The sequence below is a fragment of the Astatotilapia calliptera genome, chromosome 7 (genome assembly GCF_964374335.1).
Source record: "Astatotilapia calliptera chromosome 7, fAstCal68.1, whole genome shotgun sequence".
NCBI classification, from domain to species: domain Eukaryota; kingdom Metazoa; phylum Chordata; class Actinopteri; order Cichliformes; family Cichlidae; genus Astatotilapia; species Astatotilapia calliptera.
Window position 1 is genome coordinate 28,108,952 of NC_137428.1, and position 20,540 is coordinate 28,129,491.

Consider the following 20,540-nt stretch of genomic DNA (forward strand, 5'->3'; position numbering starts at 1 on the left):
AATTGTAAACGGCATTTTAACAGGAAGCGTCCCGTTACATGCTTTCTCTCACAATATCTAACCATTTTTTTTAAAGCTGTACATGGTTGTTATTTGTGAGGGTGTGTATGCTCTTGTGGTACCTATTCTATCCACAGGTGTGCTGAGCGGCAGAAAGCCCTGTTTGATGAGCTGGTCCATGGTGTCCTCATCGTCTGCTCGTATCTCTGACACCATGTTACAGGGGATCAGACCCATCCTGCCCTTCACTTCACCTCTGTAAAACCCATCAGTATCTTTATCCCCATACACCTGGTAGATAAGAAAGAGCAATGTTTAAAGCTCATGCTACTACTACTTTCTTTATCCATTTGACATTTATGCTTGGTTTAATAGTTTACCTAACAGTATGAATTCACCTTAAAAAAAAAAGAAAAGAAAGAATGCATTACATGAAAGCACTTGAAACTCCCACCCTAATGATCTGCCCCTCTTTGAAGGGCAGCTCTTCATCAGCAGCATCCGGGTTCGGAGACATGGACAGAGGATCGTAGTCAAAGAGAGCCACAAAGATCCTAAAGGGCTCCTCTGGCTCCGACTCATCATAGTACGTGGGAGAGCGGCGATCCTGATCCCTGTAGCCATCTTCAGCACATAAAACAAAAAGTAAAATCCCATTATCCAACCTCACCAACCAATAGACTTACAGAAATGTGGACAAAGTACTGCATTTTTCAGACCATAAGGCGCACTGGATTTTAAGGCGCACTGTCGATGAAGGAGTCTGCTTTCATACATAAGGGGCACCGGATTATAAGGCGCATTAAGCGAAACAAAGCAGTCAGATAAGTCCAGTGTTGTCCAGTGTGCCTACTTCGGGTCACTTTTGCCGGTCCCAAGTCTGTGTAAAGGAGGAGGGTTGGAATTATTGAAAACAATAATAAGAGAATATTTTTAGGGTTCTTGGGGGGGGGGGGGGGTTACTCACTTTATGTCTCTTCCACGATGTTATTTCTCTCTCCTACAGTGTCTGTTACAATTAAATAGGCAGGATAAATTGTGCAAATTAGGCGATGACGTCATTTAGCGACTTTTAGGATAGCCAATAGCAATTTTCCTTACTGAGGAGTTGGCTACACTGGATAAGTCAAACTCAACTCAATGTTGTCGCAGTATATTCATGACTAACCTCCTATTGTGGATAGATTTTCTTAGTTGTTCTCCTGACTGAAGTTTGGTCCGTTTCCAGCGTCCTGTCATGTGATTGCATTTGTCCCTAACCATCTGGAATCTTGCCTTAACTTTTATAGAGCCAGTTCACTGTTGTTATGTTATGCTAGCATAGCTGTGTTGCTAGCAATCACGTAGCACATCACTATATACCAGCTAGTCCAACTTCACTGCTGTTTAGTTTCCTGTCTTCATTTATGTTGGAAGTGATAGCAAAGCTGTACATTTTAATTTTTTCAGAAATCTCTCAGTCAGAACATGGTATATCATCTTTAGGTGGAAACTAGCGAGCTAACTTCCTGCTAACGTCCCACTCAGTTAAATTTAATACATTCTGTTTGCATGGATGCCTGGAGTTAAACTTAATTGTTACACCTGGTAAAGCAGCAATGCTGATCATTTTATTAAAGTTTAACTCTCAGTGATGCCGCAGTGTTAGTTTGACTTTGAGACATGAAGGGAACTGAGTTTTGGACCCAGATTACTCTGCGAGGCTCCTGACTATAGTAGCCGTAATGCTCCAACAATCCATCAAGCAGTACGGCTTCATAGCTTACCAAAGTCGTACTAAAACATTTGACAGATTTTTCAGCGCTGTTTACCACATAAAATCGCATCGAGGTCAGTAAGCACAACCAGAATTCATACATAAGTCGCACTGTCGATTTTTGAGAAAATGAAAGAATTTTAAGTGCGCCTTATAGTGCGGAAAATACAGTAGATGACTGTACATTAACTTTACTTTGTGTTATAAAATGTCGTAAAGTGTGGCTTTTCTATTACTGTGAAGTAAACATGTGAAGTAAAGCTTTAACAGCCGGTGATTTTAAATCACTTCCACATTAAAAATTATTCACAAAACTTATTGCTGCATACAGTGAACGCCACTTCTGTGATAAGCAAGTCTGTGATGCCGTGCTTCCGGTCACAAGAAATCAATGAGAGGATCCTGATAAGTCTTATTGATTTGACCATTCAGTATTTGCATGACAGATTTCACTTTCCGTATCAGGCCATGATTGTGCTTCTAACCATGCAGGAAGAAATCTGTGACCCAGTGAACTATTTTCTGCAGCACGCACACATGCATCCACAAATACACACATGCTACGTGTGTTTTAATTACTTTATTTATTTTATAGTATTTTTTTTTTTATGTTTGAATTTGTACATGGTGTCATGCATGAAAAAAAAATAACTTTTTGATGTAAAACCTCATGAACTGTCAGGAAAATGCACAAACTATAAGCACAATGCATTAATAATGCAACAACTCAGTTATTGCAGTCATTATGAATCGTTAATCATGTTCATGTGTACTACAGTTTAGTCCCTTCTATGAGCTGCAGACGTAAGAAACTAAGCATAACAGCAGTGAATCTGTCAAAATGTTGTGTTAGTGGTTAATTAAGCAAAACTTCTTCATGACGTTACTGATACGCTGATAGTTCATAATGCTTCACATCAGTCAATTAGTACTTCTTCATACATAAAATCATGTAAGCATTCATAATAATTTGTGTGCCCTTTCCATTAATGGTCATCAAAGACTAACCATGGTGCAATACATAGACAAATCGTGATTTATGTGCATGACAACATCCGCGACAAACAAGACCCTGACATGCATGCTAAAGCCTTAGAGAAGAAAAAAGGAAAAAAAAAAAACAAAACACCTGAGAAACAAACAATCTAAAACAACCACACTGTGCCAACCCTCAAGGCAAGAAGAGGTCTCAAGAAGAGGTCTCAAGCTGAGGCGGCAGTGTTGTTGTGAAGACCTGTGTATGTTTTTTGATTCGCTACGATAACACTGGGAAAATGCACCACCTAGCAAACACTATATGGCCAGTGCTTGAAAATACAAGCTTACAATATAAAAGAAAGCTAACATCTCAAACTCAGACATCTAAAGAAACAAGAAGCAATGCCAATGTGGTCATTCTTTAGTGCCTACCACTGTCATATCTTTTGAGTTTCATGCATGACTGGTGTAGTGGGTGTGGTTGTATCACAAAGGGAAGGGTTTTAGCAGGCGTCTGGAGTTCAGTGCAGTGTTGTGAGGCATTCCCTAAACAGTCAGTCAATCATTTATCATCTGCAACTGTGGAAATGTTGATCCTGGACCCAAAGCATGGTTTGCCAATGGGTCCACCATTTCAGTGCATTGCGGTCATGCTGTTCAACTGTAAGCATAATAACAATAACTATTATTTTTGAAGACAAAACATTTGCAAGTGTCCACAGCTATTTATTGCAATTTGCCAGGTGCTGGTGGCACTTTTGTTGCCATGCTGTGGTGGTAAAAACAGGACTGCAGGCACATACCATGGGGAGACCTGGTGCCGCCCATGTGCCTGCGGGATGACCAGGTCCTGTGTCGAGCTACTCTGCCATAGTAAACATCCTCGGTGATGGGAGAGAGGTTTCCCTCACTGTTATTCTCAGAGGTTACCTCTACAGAAAATACCAGTTAGAAGGTGATGAGGTTACAAATCAAAGCTCTACTTTCTCCTCCCAATATGTTAAGTGAAGATTTGCGTTGCCTCCTAAAACAGGTGATAACAAATTTTCAGTTATATATTTCTAGCCGTCGTCACTGTAGATTAACTTATCACTCTGTGCTGCAACAGTGCAAAGCGGTTTAATCATCATCATCATCATCATCATCATCTCCATCTCTGGAAGATCAAAGTCAAGGTACTGAAAGGGATGAGCATGGTTCACAGACACAAAGGTGATCTGGAGACAAAGACTTCATGAGCTTCTTGGTATTTAAAAGAAAAAAGAAAAGAAAAAAGGAGCAAATGCGACTGCACTAAGGGACAGAGAACCTAAAATATAGCCATCTGCCCATACTGACCAATGGAGGGGACCATTAGGGGTCGTCTCTGAGGCTGGGGACCGCCGTGATGCGCTCGTCTCCCACTATCCCGATCATGGCGGCCTCCAACAGGGGTTGTTGTCTGAAATATACACAAACATAGAAAGCATCCGCAGACAAAGCATTCATGTGTCATGTGTTGTCACAGAACCGTGAACATACCCGTAAACAGCGTGTGAAAAAGTGCATGTCGAACATACTTGTACAAACTGTATGTAAACAAAATCATGCAGTACTCACAGGCAAGCACTGAAACATAGACGCACACACGTAGACTCACATTCAGACACACACACACACACACACACACAAGCCCATGGGAAATATTTCCATTCCAAAATTAAGAAATAACTAGTATCGCTCTACCCATCTACTAAAAAAGAAAGGCAAAGATATTTGTCAGTGCAGCCTAGGCTACACCCCTCAGCTATATGTCTCCCTTTGTCATGATAATCTTTTCAACCCAGTCTCACCCTTTAGCTCTCCAAGTTCTTTCCTCTGTGTTTTAATCAAATCCAGTCTATCCCCGTTTCACTGCAAAGCACCCAAACACAGAAAGAAACTATCCCTTTCTGTGTTTCTGAGAAATTAAAGGAGCTTTTTGGCAGCAGCAAATGGAGTCTTTGGTCCAGACTTTGAAGATTGCATTTTTCTACACTGACATGTTTGTTCACTGAAGTAAAATAAGCTTCTGTAGTTTCTGCGATGACATGCTTTAAAAAAGTGGCAAAAAAAAAGTCACGTGTTTATGAAAGCAGCAACAGCGGTGCCTGAAAGCATCTAAAACCCAGTCTACATCTATCTGTGTCTCTCTTATATATATTCCGCACTATCTTTCTCAATAGTGCGGAAAGATTCAAACCCGACAGCTTTCATCATCTCTGTCTATGGTACTGAAATAGTCAAACCCACTGCATCTGCCCTTCTATCCATGGGCTTTTTCTTTCTGTATAAAATTTGAATTAAACTCAGCACACACACTAATGACACATATCAAAAGCAAGGCAGCAGTCTCAACTGAAGTATCTGTGCCTGTGCAGTTCACTTAATAATAATTTGCTTGGATAAGTGCAAAGAACTGCACCTTGGGTGTGTTGTGCGAGTTGCGTCGACGTCCCTCTTCCAGCTTCATCTCAGAGTACAGTTCCTCCTCATCCTCTTCCATGATGTCAGACAGGTCAGAGCCCCGGCTGCTTTCGCTGTGATAATCTTCATTGTGACTATAGTGAGGCTTTTGGTAGTTACACACACAAACGAACAGACGCGATTAAGTCCGCATACAAACATACATACATGCACACACCAAACACACATGGATAAGGCCAGCACGCCCACGTGAACACACATAAAGACACGGGTTAAGGAGTGTGTACACATGCAACCACCTCAGACGCACATGCACACACACACGTCCAGATGCACACATGTGAGGAGGTTTTTCCACTGAAACACACGTTAGGTGCTTGAGCTCAGAAGTGTGATAAGCAAAGTGTGTCGCTTATCACACGGGTCTTACCGGCCTCCCCAGCTCAGAGCCTCTGAGGAACTCGTCAACCGAGGGTCCTCTCCGTCGACCGCGAGCAAACCCTTCCTCGTCTTCCTCTTCCTCATCAGAGTGATGCTGGTGAAATGAATGACCCTGTTCTCCATATCTGCCCTGCCTTCTGTCACCCTGAAAACATGTGTGTGTAAATAGGAATGGAACAGTGTTAACGGTGTCTTTAGGTTTTATTATAGTAACAATCACAGAAAGCTCAATATTCTTTTATGTTTAGCAACTTGTGACACTTCCCTTCTTCAGCTACTCTAAATTCAAATTAAAGCAACAGTTTAATCTCAGTGACTTGTGCTAAAATATATAACATCATTTTCATTAAGCATCTAGAGTGTTGTGTGAGCCAGCATTTCCATTTTCACCAGACCTTTCCGCTTTCTGCTGCCACCCTCTGAGCTGCTTCTCGAGCAATAGCTTTGGCCACAGTGTCTGGGATAAGCGTGCCTCTGGGCTGAGGAAGAATCCTCTGGGGTGAGGGAGACCGTGGATTGGCAGGTGATGGAGCTTCAAGGGTGTGGCCTTGCATGGGCACTGGAGGCTGGACAGAAGGAGAGCGTGTAGGGTCCCAGCCAGGTTGGCCAGGTAGAATAGCTCCCCCGTGATGGGCCGCATGGTCTTTGGCATCCAGGTCTCTGGCACTTACTGGTCTCAGAGGTATAAGGTGGGGTTGGGGGTGGGGCAGCAGAGGCAGTTGGTGCTGTGGCCTGGGACCTTGGTGGGGTGGACGAGGCTGAAGATGTAAGGGCTGCGGATGGGGATGGGGAGGACGAAGCTGGGGTTGCGGGGGTCCACCTTGATGGGGGAGTCTGGGATGGGGTTGAGCATGGGGAGGACGGGGTGGCAGTTGTTGTCCATGTGGTGGAGCGGGAAGTTGGGGTGTGGGATGAGGAAGGTGAGGTGATTGGAGGAGAGGTTGAGTATGGGGGTGTGGAGGGGGGCCCGTGTGAGGATGCACTGGTGGTGGCAGGGGAAGCGGAGGTAGAGGCACAAGCAGGTTGTTTGGAATGACAGCAACTTGAGAGTCCTGGGATTCTCCCTGGACCGACAGTGTCCTAACGATGACCTCCCTGGCCTCGAGGCATTGAATCCTTGTCAGTTCAACCGTAACATAGTCTGCCATAGGGAACAGCACCTCAGCTATCTAGAGCCAGAAAAAAATAAATAAATGTTAACATAAACAGTGGCTGCAGTTTCATTTGAACAACAACTAAAACATTATCAGTATCAGAGTCAATACATCCAAAACAAAAATGGACAAATCCAGCTGCTGAAATTTGATTAGCCCCCTGCACTTTTTAGTGCCAAATAAGTGATTTCACTGAACTAACAAAAATACCTCTTTAATTTGATTTATTATGGTGGGAAAAAAATGCTCTTAAGATTTCCACCTGCAGGGGCAGCTCAAAAACAGGTTTCTGCCCAGTGTGGCTGAATGTTGATTTTCCCTTTCAGGTTTACTGTGATGATTTACTTTAGCAGTCACCAGAGGGAGCGAGAGACCTTTCCAAGACCCAGACCTGCACCGCACGTTAATTACAAGTAGGTGGCATTGCTGAGTGAACTGATGGTAATGATGACATAATGCCACGCTGAAAGGCAGACGCTGTTAATGTCCCATCTGTGGTGTATATTCTCATGTTTTGACTGGATTACGCATGATTAAACAGTGTTGTAAATACTGTACAGCATGTAGACCTTAGGAATATACATCCCATATGCTTAGGATTTAGCCACAAACTACTGTAGTTTCTCATAACAGAACACAATACATCATGAGCAATGCCTTTAAATCAAGATGAGCTCTGTGTGATCACTCATATCCTTTTAAAAAGAATGATATATAAAAAGTAAACTAGTCCAGGCAGGCGAGACCTAGACATGCTAACTCACCCTCTGCCCTTTAGTGCAGACTGCGTAACCAATGACATTTGCCCCATTGGATGTGCCTGTGGGAGAGATGTTGGGGGGCTTCCAGCAGACCTGCAGGACCCCTGGAGCCTGCCCACAGAGCACCTGAACATCCTGGGGTGGCAGCGGAGGCCCTGGGAGGTAACCAATCCAGTGTGTAAGAAAAATAATCTCTTACGGTTTACTGATTTAGTACATGTAGGATACAAACGAGAGGGGGAATGATGTGAAGCATTCATTAGATGCACAAATACGTACACACACACACACACACACACACACACACACACACACACACACACACACACAGACCACCATGCACAGAAATGCCCAGACACAAAGGAGGAAATGAGGACGTGAGGTTGGGGTGGGGGGGTGGGGGGGGGGGGGGGGTTATAATTTGACTTGCATATCTAAATTTATGAAATTACATAACAGCTTATTTGTATTTTGCAGAGATACACAGTTCATGCGGGCTACTTGATAGCATGACATTGCTGGTGGGAAACATTCACAAAACACTTCGTGTTGTGTTTAGACAATGTCATTTAAGTGTATGGTGAGTTTTTGCACAACACTAATATTTCCTAACCCAAGATGATTGTCAGATAAATCAAAATGAAATTTTTATTTTTATTTTTATATACAGACCTATATTTTTAGGTCTGTATTCCTTATATATGCTATTCTACTATAACCATTCAGTAATCTTTGGAAGAGATGAAAACTTTAAGGGTTGCCCCGAGATATACACTGCTGTCTCCACATGCAGAGAGCCTGATTAGAGCTCAGCATTTCTTTTTTCTGATCTCTTTGAAACATGCACAACTGCATTCGAGCAGAAGCAAATGCACACTGATAGAAAATGGTCATTTCAGTGAGCAGTGGAGGGGCACCGCTTTATATAGAACTGGCTATGTCAGGCTAGGCTATAGGCTGAGGAAATGACTCATCGTAATTATTGATCATATCTCATGCTGCTCTGGTATTCTCTAATTAGTGAAGTGCACTGTGCAGCAAACTTGGGCAAAATTGCATACAAATTTGGTTTCGAACAACAAATTGTGCATTTTCAAAGGACATGTAATGACAGACTTGTTTTTAAAAGGTTTTCAATCTCAGAACCAGAATAAGATGCCATTTTGCCCACATTTCATAATAAACTGCATATGCTGAACAACATGGCACAGTCATCCTCCCTGCAAAATGTGTCAGAGCACTAATGACATCCATTAGGTTTAGTGCTTGAATATATGGGAAACCAACCCCTCAAGCTTTGTTCTGACCTGTTCTGCAAAATGGTGTTGGACCTAGACAAAATACAATACACAACAACGACATGGTAAAGAAATGTGACGCTATACTATTCTAGAGCAGAGTACAATAACATTAGAATTCATATTACAGTACATGATCTTGCATATGAGAGTTAAACTAAGATTCTTAGAAGCATGTGAAAGTAATCGCCAGCTATTAAGCTGTGCATTATTGATACAGTATCTCTGTGGATAATAATAAACCTTTCTGACCTGCTGCCTGAGTGCAAAACTCCACGCCGGCTTCCTTCCTCTCTCTCTGCTCCAGCGGCAGTTGCCACGGCACCTGGTGGGGCTGCGCCACCACCGTCACTTTGTAAACTGTCAGGGGCTTCAGGTTGTGGAACCGTAGTCTATACCTTCCCGGTTTTACCGCTGCGTGCTCTACCCCGTCTAAGAACACAGTGTGAGCATAGTTGCTGTTGCTAGGCAACCAAGAGAGCTCGGCAGTGTCACGCTGAATGTCATCGACGCGCAGACCGCACGGCGCCACCACCACATTGGCTCCCACTAGCAAGGTGCAGCGCAGCTCATCTGACAAGCCCCGGTCCGTGACACTCTGCACTGACACACGGTGGACGCAGCCGTCCAGGTCCAGCTTCTCCAGCAAACACTTGGTCCGACCACCGTATGGTATATTGGCACGAAGCTCCCCATCTACTAACACATTGTAGCTAGAGATGTTCCCCCAGCCCAAAGGCACTAGTGGAGGCTCCCAGGCCACGATGACACTCCGTGCCAGCTGCTTGATCAAGGTGATCTTTCTGGGGTAAGGCACAACGTCTTCCGCCAGGTCCTCAGGATCCAAGGCCCCACCTGTCCCATTGCTACAGTGAACCAAAGCGTTTGCTGAGCTCAGAAGGCCATCCTGGGAGGCACCTCCATCCACAGCCATCAAGGCTAGGGATGTGTGCTCAAGTGAGCTGAGATCTTCCCCTGCGTCTCCAGCCTGAATGCCTGGTTTTTCCTTGTCCTGGACAAACTCCACAAAGTTGGAAGGAACAAGTCCTCTTTGGCCATCCAGCAGCTCCCCTGTCAAGCATAAACAAGTACAGACACAAAGGTAGAAAATAACAGAAATATGTTATTCATTTTTTAAATTGATATTTCTAGTTAAAAAGAATAAAAGTAGATAACAGAAAATCCTGCTACTATTTAATAAATGTCTCTTTAGGAAAAACTTTCTGTTTTGATGCCACCTGTAAGTGTTAAAATTAGGCTTCTCTCACAACACAAAGACAAAAGCAAAGCAATAACTTAAACACATAAATCGGTGAGAGCTTCTTCTTTTTTTTAACCTGCAAGGTGAGAATGAGTCACTGAGTGAGAGGTGGAAGATATGTAAACATACAGCATGTTCTATTCCCTAAGATGTAAGATTCCCCACGGGTTCTCTGATGCCATCTTTCATACTCCAACACACAACTTAGAAAACACTCCTTTCAACATTTCTAAGGACCTCAGCGTTTGAACATTTCCAGGAGCACCCCAGAGTACGTAGATGCTGCGGTCAATGAAGAAAAAAAAGAAAGAAAAGAAAGTGCTTAGATTTGCAGTGTAGTTTTTCCCCAAGGCAATAAGTTTGTCTTCAACAAAGCTCCCTATCATCTCGTCCTTCAATCCCTTTTTCCACAGAGGCCTGGGGGGCCTTAAGACCATCTTGGTGTGTCTCTACAAGTGTATCTGAGCGAGTGTGTTTGTTGTTTATGTGTGCTGATGATTAAGCTGAGCCCTGCTGGATTAGTCATCAAACTAAGAGACCAAGGTCCCCATCCTGACAACAGCTTGGTATGCAGCCCAAGTCGCCCCTCCTGTGTGGTAAATACAGGGACCGTCTGCAATACCATGCAATCTGACTGCACACAGCTAATGAATCACAGGGCTTTCTATGACGGTCTGTGCTGGCTGCAGGATTGCTAGCAAGGGGGATTAGGATTGCCTCTGATGGAGAAGCCTTCATAATTATAAAGAGATTATACAGAGAGTGAGTCCAGCCACCAGTTATGAAAAAGTGTCGGGAAACTTTTCTTCATGACACCACGCACTGACTAAGTGGAAGTCACGCGATGAAAGTAGCCAACTAGTATGTATGACGGACTTATTCTATATCAGGGTGACAAAGCCTGTCAAGTAGTCCTTGCAGCACGTTTACAAAAATGACTGCATCAGCATTACGTTTAGATTGTGCTGTATCATTACATAACACGACATAATGTAAAGAGACTGCAGGGGCACAAAATGCATCACAGATACAATGTGTCATTCTACACATACAACATTTTTGCATATACCACTTACTGCACAGTGTGCTGTAGGTGCAATGCAGTAGGGCGATCGTGGCTCAAGAGTTGGCAGTTCGTCTTGTAATCGGAAGGCTGCCGGTTCGAGCCCTGGCTCAGACAGTCTTGGTCGTTGTGTCCTTGGGCAAGACACTTCACCTACCACCTACCAGTGATGGCCAGAGGGGCCGATGGCGCGATGGCGCCTCGCCTCTGTCAGTCTGCCCCGGGGCAGCTGTGGCTACAACTGTAGCTTGCCTTCACCAGTGTATGAATGTGAGAATGAATGAATAGTGGTATTGTAAAGCGCTTTGAGGGGTCCCGAAAAGCGCTATATAAATGCAATCTATTATTATTATTATTATTATTATTATTACTACATGCTACAGTCAAAAACGCCACAGACATAAATACGATGGTGAAAGACAAAACAACTTCAGTGGAGAATAAATGCCAGCTGACACACACTACTCGGCATTTTTGTGTCTTTTTTGTGTTTTTGAGACAATACATAATGATGCATACACTTGTTTTCACTGTCAGGCAGCATCAGCAGACAAGCACTCAGGCAAAACTGCAGGCCTGAACAGAAGAAAACCTATCCTCCCAAATAGAAAATTTGTTGCAGTATTTTCAGATTTTTGCCAGAATTTGATTTATCGAGCCAGAAGCACATATCGCCTCACAGACCGCTTCAAATGCTCTATGTGTGTTGTGTACGACTCACCTTCATAGAAGCCATCGTCATCCATGTTTCCATACACATACAGATACTTTCCAGCCACAAGGGGGAGTTCTGCTTCAGGATGCTCATTTGGTCCATCGTAAGGGTTATAACTTGAAGGAAAGAAAGGTTTTTCATTCATTTGTGAAGGAAAATTAAAGATAATGCGCGTTAAAACCCAAAATGAAATTATTTCTGTATTTAAACTTGTCTTATGCACCTATAACGGGCAGTGCAAAGGCGGACCTGGCCTGTGTAGCGAGATTTGGACCTGGGTGATGGGCTGGCCTCATCCTCCATCTATAGATAAATGAGAGGAACAAATTAAAGTGTTATTAGCAGGGATAAGCGACTTTCCTACAGCATATTTAAGAATTAGCAGTTTGCAGCAACTCTTGAACCATTCCTTTTCAAGATATGAATATGTAAGTTAATTATTTAAAAACAATTAACATAATAGGTTATGCATGCATTATTCATGGATGTGGCATCACACAGACCCACCTCTGATGAGGGAAACTGTCGGGGGTGGATGGGGTGGTCCGTTGTCACGGTGCTGGATTTGACAGACAGCAGTTCTGGTGGTTCTCCGTCTCCAGTCTGCGGTGAGCAGGGCAAGAACTGGGATATCAGCAGCGGCGTGTCTGCCGCACTCTCATCACCTGGGAGACATTGATTTCCATAGCAAATAAAGAGTAACTGCCTTTTCCTTCCACAACCATTTCGCGCTCTTTGGAGCAAAACCATTGATCTCCTGCGGGTACAGCTAACACCCTTCATTTGGAAGGCTACTCCACCCCTATCAGCCCATCCTATTGGCAAAACAGACTTAAAAAAAATGCAGAAAACACAAAACGGAATTCCCTGAAGAAATTAACGATACGTAAACAACACAGATCAAGTGCATCACTGCGTTCTTGTGGTTTGTATGTAATATTATGCATTAGCACAAAAACATCAGTGAATTCTGCCCGAAGTGAAGAGACAGATAAAACAGGATTTTCAGCACTTCAAAGACCTTTGGTTTGTGCCAGACTGTATAAATCTACATCACTGATACGGCTCTATTTGCTGTATCTGCAGGTTGCACTGTGTTGTTAGAATACTAATGTGTTAAATTACATTCGTGTCGTACATCAGGCTTGTGATCAAGGGCAGATATTGATCATGAATAAGCACCGTCTCCATTAATGGTATCCACCTCTGGTTTGCAGTGAGTGGGTCCAGCTGTAATGTGAGCTGTCTGGGGATTAGATCACTAATTATCATTTTATCTGATCATAACCCTTTTAAGCACTAATAATTTCGCAGATGCTTTTATCTGGAGAGCACATGTGTTTTTAGAATAGTTAGACCCCACTAATATTTAACCCTGCTAGTCTACAGTTTTATATCACCACTTTATATTACACAGTTACATTAATACTCACAGAACCACACTCACACTCAAGTAAACACATAAAACCGCTCAGCTAAAACTGAGGAAAGTAGTAATCAGAGAAAAATAAATAAATAAATAAAAATCAGGGACTGACTTTCTAAGACTTTTGATTTGTTTTGATATGTCCCCGTTCCCCAGCCTCATAATTGCCTTTATGGCTCAATGTGTTTCATACAAAGCTGCCTGTGAGGTGAGACTCACCTGTCTCTGGTTGGGCTTCGAATCTGACCTGCGAGAGTTTCTTCTGTGGTGAGGGCGGGATCTGGGATGCAGAGGTGGTATTACTTTTAGGGATATTCACAGGTTCTGACTGGAGGCGGAAATTCAGCAGCTCTTTGGACAGCTGGTGAAAGTGTTCACTGTGTGACCGGCATTCCTGCTCCAGGTCACGAACCTTGACCTTTGGCAGTTAAGAAAAAAAGAGCAGTAAGGATTGTGAAGACTGAGAGGAAAAGAAAAAAAAAAAGAATGAGAGGTGAAAGGTGATTATTCTTCTGGGCTTTGGCAGTATATAATTTTGAATGTCTAGCAATCTAATCTAAACACGTGGAAGTGTAGAGTCATTTACTGATATGGTTAAATCGTGATAACCAAGCCTGAGCACTCCATGAAGTTATATCATAGACATGCTATCAGAGGAAGGCCTAGAGGGGAAAGCGTGAATATACATATAATCACTTTTGGTGATACAGAATATAATTTTGGTTTCACAGGTTTGCAATTAAAGGAAAATTCGAAGAGGAAAGAAAGGGTGATGTAACTAACTAATCAGGGATGAAAATAAATACCTGAAACATTCTGTCCTTATTGTTCTGTTCAGACAAAATGTGGAAATCAGAAGTAGTAAGTAAAGAAAGGAAAAAAAAGGCAAAAAGAACCAATCGTTAATAAAAGCAAACGGAAGGGGAACCAATGAGAACACAAATGTATTTATGAGTCGACAAAAAAATAAGACAAATGTGTTTGTCAAACTGAAATGGACTCCTAAGCACAAAAACACAGAGTGGAAAACATATGGGGATTTCACACCTACAGACAGCACAACTATGCTTTCCCTCCTGTGGCCATATTTGCCCATAACTATAGAGAAACGCGCCTGTGAAAGAGACCAACTGATTCAGGGATTTCTAGGAAGAGATCTCCTTGACAGAGTTTCAATTTCTCTGACCAAACTGTTTTTTCTGAGCCAAACTCAGTCTGCTTGCTCAGTAAAATCGTATTAGAGCGCTCCAGATGGATAATAACGTGACCTCATATGAGCCGCACACAAAGGAGTCTGCGACGTATTCTCGTAGCAAAAGGATTTAAAGTAAGACGAGAAAATAATTTTGAGTAGAGGTCTGTGATGAAACAGCGGGTCAACGATTACCATCCGGGGGGGGGGGCGACGTGAAGCGTCAATGCAACGCGTGACAACGCAACTACTAAACAGAAGCGTTTGGAGCGCTATAACAAAAGCAGCCTGAATAAGAAGATAGAAATGTGACCGCAAGCACAAAGGATACGCTATTGTCTGACTAGTCTGATGTATGAGTCACAATCTGGTGTGGAGTACTGGAAAAAACTACACAATAGTGTAGCCAAGCAGATAAGTGTTTTGCTGGAAGAGAGACGGGGGGGAACTTACTTATGGGACTTCATTAGAAGAGAGTCCAGAACCCCAACGGTACCCATGTGTCATAAGTTCAAGTTTAGAATAAACTTGCGTCGTATGGCTCCACATTAAAACTCTGCTTGTCCACCCACGCAGCTGTTTTCAATTAGCCTGATTAGACGTCGTTGAAGGCCTACGTAGGCGTGTGCAGACGGTGCCTTTTTTTTAACATCTCTCTTAATGTGTTGCCAGTTTAAATGCACTAGTTAGTCCAAGAAACGTCACTTTTCAATTTACTTAATTTAAATAATTTCCTGCGTCTCTGCGTTCGATTTCAGGCTCAGCAGAGGTGATTACTGAAGATGGTGTGGGTGTGAGTCACGCAGTTAAACTAATACATTCGTTTGACAAATATACCTCGCTTATTTTATTTTAGCCCCAAATGTAGAATGGCTCTGAGGATGGCAGTGTTGGTTGATGTTAGCCCAGGATAAAATATCTAAAGAACTGCACTGGAAACAGACATTTAAAAAAAAAAAAAACTGCTGGGGTGAAGATTAAAAAAAAAAAAAACAACCTTCAAGTTTCTGCATTTACACAATTGAATGTTGGAAAGAAAAACTCTATATTGTGTCTTGCAACATCAAAGGTGTGCGCTTTCATCTCCTTTTTGATGTCAGATTGTGAGCTTTTGATTAGCTAACATTTCCTCCAAGTTACGTTTATATCGCAGCTTGTTGCTTTGGCATGTTCTTGACAGACAGTAGATCGCTCTTTGCATTTACATTTGGACTGAGATGTTTTTCAAAATGACCTCAGAAAAATCTCAGTTTTAGCAAACACCCTACGTGTGGACATAGCCTAAAATTCTCACTTTTAGAGCCCAGCGTTGGACATTTTGACCATCTCTGTGGTGTCTTTGTGCCTCTTACAGTACTTTTAATATATCAGACAATTAATATAGCTTGCTGTGCAGTTGTTATACTATAAAACAATCGAAGAAGTCTCCACACTGCACCCATAGATATGATATGTACAATCAAGATTACTGGCCTTAGTTTATAATTTAACACTCCACTATCTCATTTAAATATGGCCACTTCCTGCTCCAGAAAAGAAGATGGAAATAACCATAAAGCTAAAACTGAAGCTAAAAGTTCAAGGCTAGTTCAAAGCACTGGGTGCTGTAGTAGAGCCAGACAGGATGTTTTACAGCAGCTAACTTGATACATAGACAAGCTTCGAGTCTTTTCCATATGTTCCAAAAAGGAGAGCTTCATCACCAACTTATCCATGTTTCCCCTTATTTCATCTGGAAAACTGACCCAATACTACATGAACCATCTTAAGGATGTGTTTTGATTCGCCTGGTTAAAACAGAAAGCTCCACTATGTTTAAGAAACACAGCAATCCAGGAAACATAAGGGTTTGTTCAGCTTACTGTACCTCTAACAGGTGTACTGCTTCCTCATGCTCTTGGTCAGTTTGAACCCAAGCCTGCAGAGAACACACAGAAACACACAATGACAGCTGACACTGTGATCACGGTCCATGAGGTAGAATAGACAGTACACAGCTGACATACTGTCAACGCAATACCCTGGCGGATGCTCACTGGTTCATCAAACAGAGCTGGTACTTGAAGAGATGCCTACTTCTGATGGTACAGCTCCAATAAAAAGCAACTGGCTTATTTTAGGACATGTTAGTGTCCAAGTACTGGCTGTTAAAAGGCAGTGAAATTAAACCCACTCTTGAGCGACTGTGCAAATCAATTTGTCTCAGTTTGAATGATCTGCATCTTTGAACATTAATGATTCTCTTTTGAACAAACATCAATGCAAAAATGGGACCAAAATGAGACAAACAAACCTCACAGACTTCCGAGAAAGAGACACTTTTCATCATGTTAAACTTGTGGTCTAATCCAGAAGGTATTTGATATTATTTCAGTCATCATCATAGGAAGGAAACAGTAAGCAGGAACACATGCGCACATGTATATCCTTTTTTTTACGAAATATCAAAAAAGAATAAAACAACCACAACAGGTCAGATCTTCATGCTGCAAGATATTTGTAATGTGTACAAATATATCAGCAACTACAAACGCAGCATTTTTAGCCGTGTTCTTCATCACACGATCAAAGGGACCATGGCTGCATTTGTAATCACATCTGCTGATTTTGGGGCGGGCTATATGAGGTATCTGTATTTTCTGATACAGTAGCAGTGATTCAGCATAAAGTGGCTCAAGACACATCATTATCCAAACAAAGACCTTTGGCATAAATTCACTACACAAAAGTTGATAACCAAGGAGGGATTCTGCCAAAAGTATTAAAAGAATAGACTTAAAGCGGTTTTTAAACATACCTTTTGCAATTGATTGATCTCCTTCTGCTTGGTGTGAAGGGCCACCAAGGCTTGCTCATGCTCTGTCTGCAACTGTTGCTTTAGCTCTACAGCCTCATGCATATGCTAGGAAGAAACAGAGGAAGCAGAAGGAGGAGAGATTATTTCCAACACTACTGCAAAAATAATAAATTACCCAGCTGCAATCTTTTGTTGAAAACATAATTCTCACGTTTCAATGTCATCGAGTAAATCTATTCTCTCTACCACTCTGGCAAGAGCTTTTGAGGAATCTGAGCCCTGTCCACCTGATTTAGCGACATTGCATCCATTTCTGAGGAAAAATGAGGACTGCTTGGAAAAATAGGAATAGCCACAGTGTTGTTGCATCAGCTTCAGTGTAATAAATCCCACAAATTGAAGTGAAGCATTGCCTAATCCTCAAAGATTAAACCAAGCAATTCATTTGAAAGGTTGCCAAGAGTTGGATAAAAATATTAATACCAATTACCACCTAGTTTATCTAAGGCTGAAGTGGAAGAAAACAGCTTGCTTCTATATGACAGTTTAGAGATCTGCCAACTAGCAGCCCGTTAAGCTTAGTAATTAGCACATTATATGTTGGTTGTTTAAAGTTTAAAGATTTTGCACCCTCACATACGATGTCACTTAAGAGGCAAGGTACGTGAAGAGAAGAGCATTAAGTAACACTGGCTTCTGTAACATATATATCTCTGGCACCAAACATACTCTATAGTCTGCACTGACTTACACAAAGCTGTCACGCATAGTCGCTCCTGATCCAAATCTACCCTTTGCCAAATTAGCCAAGTCATGACTGTACAGTATCTATGCATGAAGTCACAACCAGCTGCCACATCTTGCAGAAACAGAATTAAGGCCATAGGATGTCTCTGTGAGCTTAAGAAGAAAAGACAGCTTAGAAAGCTCTGACATTCATATTTTTTTCCCTGTTCTTTCTCCCTTGAAAAAAGAAAATCTTCTTTACCTCCGGGAGTGGCTTCGAGGTGTCCTGAGCAGCCAGTCACTGCTTTGCATAATCATGGAGAAGCTCTAAGCTGCAGAGGACCGGGGTAGCTGAGAGGCTGTCACTGGAGCCTTAGTGAAACTGCTTTTTTAACCCTTGCTTTTTCACACGGGAACCAATGGTCACGCCTGCATTTAAACACCTCGTTTTGTCATTTTAAAAAGATCTGCGATCTTTCACTTTATCTGCTTTGGTTAACTTATTACAATTTCAAACAGCTCCAACCCTTGGACTACTGCAGAGTTATCCAAGGTCTACACTGCTTGATGTGGACTCGAGGCCTTGAAAAGTTGACTAAGACTGGATTGAAACAGCAAAAGAAAGATGCTGACTTATTAGAGACAGGAATCAAAACAGACTCTATTTAACTGGGCATTAAAAGCACGTGACATCAGGCACCTGGAAAAAAAAATGCAACTGACTGCCTATAAAACTCATGACGTCTTATGAACTGACTTAAAATTATTGTCAAAAACTTCAGGCTTGACCTGATATTTGCTGTTGAGAAGTTTCAGACTTTATTTGGAGCTAATGCTTTGGCTGTTCCTCGGGACAGTCTCACTTGTCAACATCCATAAACTGGTTGTGTCTCTACTGAATGAGGAGGAAGACACTGGCAAATTAAAAACATCTGTCAACAGTATACCAAAACAAAAGCCAGGAGGTCCCCAAAATCCAACTGGAAGATAAATCACGGCCTGATAATGGTCAGCTCTCCATCACATTACTATAGTCACGCTATAATTCTATACTATATACTATACTATAATACTATAATTCACAATTTTTAAGACTACACTCTGGATTTACCTCTGTTGACACACATACATGTCTAACAAAGGTCTGATGTCACTGCAGATTATTAGTTTATATGTTTGTTCTCATTTCTAATCCTGTCCCTTCTGATCACTGCCAATGAAAATCTTACCATCTTAAACTCTGTTTTGTAAGTGTAACATGAGCCATGGCCACAGATAAGAAAAAAAACTACTAAATACAATATAGTGGGGTTTTTTCTTTTTAAAAAAAATCTGTTTCCTAGTTAAATTGGTTGCTCGCTTTAACCTCTTAGGACCTGACGTCCACATATGTGGACATCACATTTTGGGTTATTTAGACCAAAATACTCAATTTTGCTCTGCAAGGGCCTGATATCCACTTACGGGGACATTATACTGCTACTGTTCTATCGCAGTTTTAAACGAATATCCTCATATGTGGCTCTTATTTTTCTTAAAAACAAAAATAAGGTAAAAAAAAAAAATCTGGTAATTCTTTGTTTTTACATTCATTGGGTCCCAATATGCCCAAATATCAAAGAGAAATTAAAAATGCATGTCGTGGAAGAGTTCGGGTCTTAGGAGGTTAAAGACGGCAGTGTTTGATCCTCTGTATGTTTGCTCACAGAGAAATTAACAGTCTCTCATTTTTATAGTAGTTCCATTGTAATGGATACACAGAATAGTAACCAAAGATCCTGAAAAAACAAATTATGTGAAAATTATAAATTGATTTGCACGACATTGAATGAAATGAGGAAAACATGACTTAGTACTCTGTGGAGAAACCCTTGTTGGCAAGCACAGCAGCATTTCTTGTAGTTGGTTACCAGGTTTCCAAACATCGCAGGGCTAAGAGATCATGACCTTGAAGTTTTCCTTCTTTACCCACTCCTATGGTACCTTGGTGGTATGGTTTGGGTCACTACCATGCTGAAAGATCCATCCACAACCCATCTTTAGTGTTCTTGCTGTCTAAGTTCTCATCCAAGATTTCGTGGTACGAGGCCCAAACCACTGGCCCCTAAATGTGGTAAAGTTGTCTTGCACCCTCTGGAGAAAAACGTCCCAAAAGAATATGTTTCCACCTCCGTGTATGGCAAACAAGTTGATGCCAAAGAGCTTGATTTTGGGTTCATCTCTCCACAGCACTGCCTCCCAAGCCTTCTCTGGATCATTTAGATGTTCACTGGCAAACTTAAGTCGGGCCTGTACATGTGGCCTTGAGCAGGGGGACCTTACAGTTGCTTCAAGACTTTAATCCATTATGCCAAAGTGTGTTACCATTGGTGTCCTCGGTGACTGTGGTCTCAACTGCCTTTAGAATATTAACAAACACCTCCGATGTAGTTTTGGTCTGATCCACCACCTTTCTCACGATCATTCTCATCAGGATCTTGCATGGAGCTCCAGACCCAAACACAGCCAATCGGTGAGAGCCAGAATT

General features: G+C 42.1%; 1 protein-coding gene across 8 annotated transcripts in view; it reads right to left on the reverse strand.

The window, feature by feature from the left end:
* rimbp2a (RIMS binding protein 2a) overlaps positions 1 to 20,540 on the reverse strand; it is a 72,154-nt gene that overhangs the window by 10,226 nt on the left and 41,388 nt on the right. For 2 of the 8 annotated variants that reach the window (XM_026174068.2, XM_080304358.1), the window contains 17 exons: positions 17,288 to 17,392; positions 16,358 to 16,408; positions 14,105 to 14,128; positions 13,518 to 13,716; positions 12,380 to 12,537; positions 12,096 to 12,175; positions 11,879 to 11,988; positions 9,086 to 9,904; positions 8,843 to 8,866; positions 7,539 to 7,690; positions 6,016 to 6,789; positions 5,610 to 5,765; positions 5,178 to 5,324; positions 4,073 to 4,175; positions 3,538 to 3,666; positions 455 to 624; positions 123 to 291 (listed from right to left, as the gene is read on the reverse strand). In XM_026174068.2, coding sequence (XP_026029853.2) covers positions 123 to 291; positions 455 to 624; positions 3,538 to 3,666; positions 4,073 to 4,175; positions 5,178 to 5,324; positions 5,610 to 5,765; positions 6,016 to 6,789; positions 7,539 to 7,690; positions 8,843 to 8,866; positions 9,086 to 9,904; positions 11,879 to 11,988; positions 12,096 to 12,175; positions 12,380 to 12,537; positions 13,518 to 13,716; positions 14,105 to 14,128; positions 16,358 to 16,408; positions 17,288 to 17,392 — 3,370 coding nt within the window. The remainder of the gene's footprint in view (positions 1 to 122; positions 292 to 454; positions 625 to 3,537; positions 3,667 to 4,072; positions 4,176 to 5,177; positions 5,325 to 5,609; positions 5,766 to 6,015; positions 6,790 to 7,538; positions 7,691 to 8,842; positions 8,867 to 9,085; positions 9,905 to 11,878; positions 11,989 to 12,095; positions 12,176 to 12,379; positions 12,538 to 13,517; positions 13,717 to 14,104; positions 14,129 to 16,357; positions 16,409 to 17,287; positions 17,393 to 20,540) is intronic. The other 6 variants (XM_026174070.2, XM_080304359.1, XM_026174072.2 and 3 more) reach the window with 5 other exon arrangements.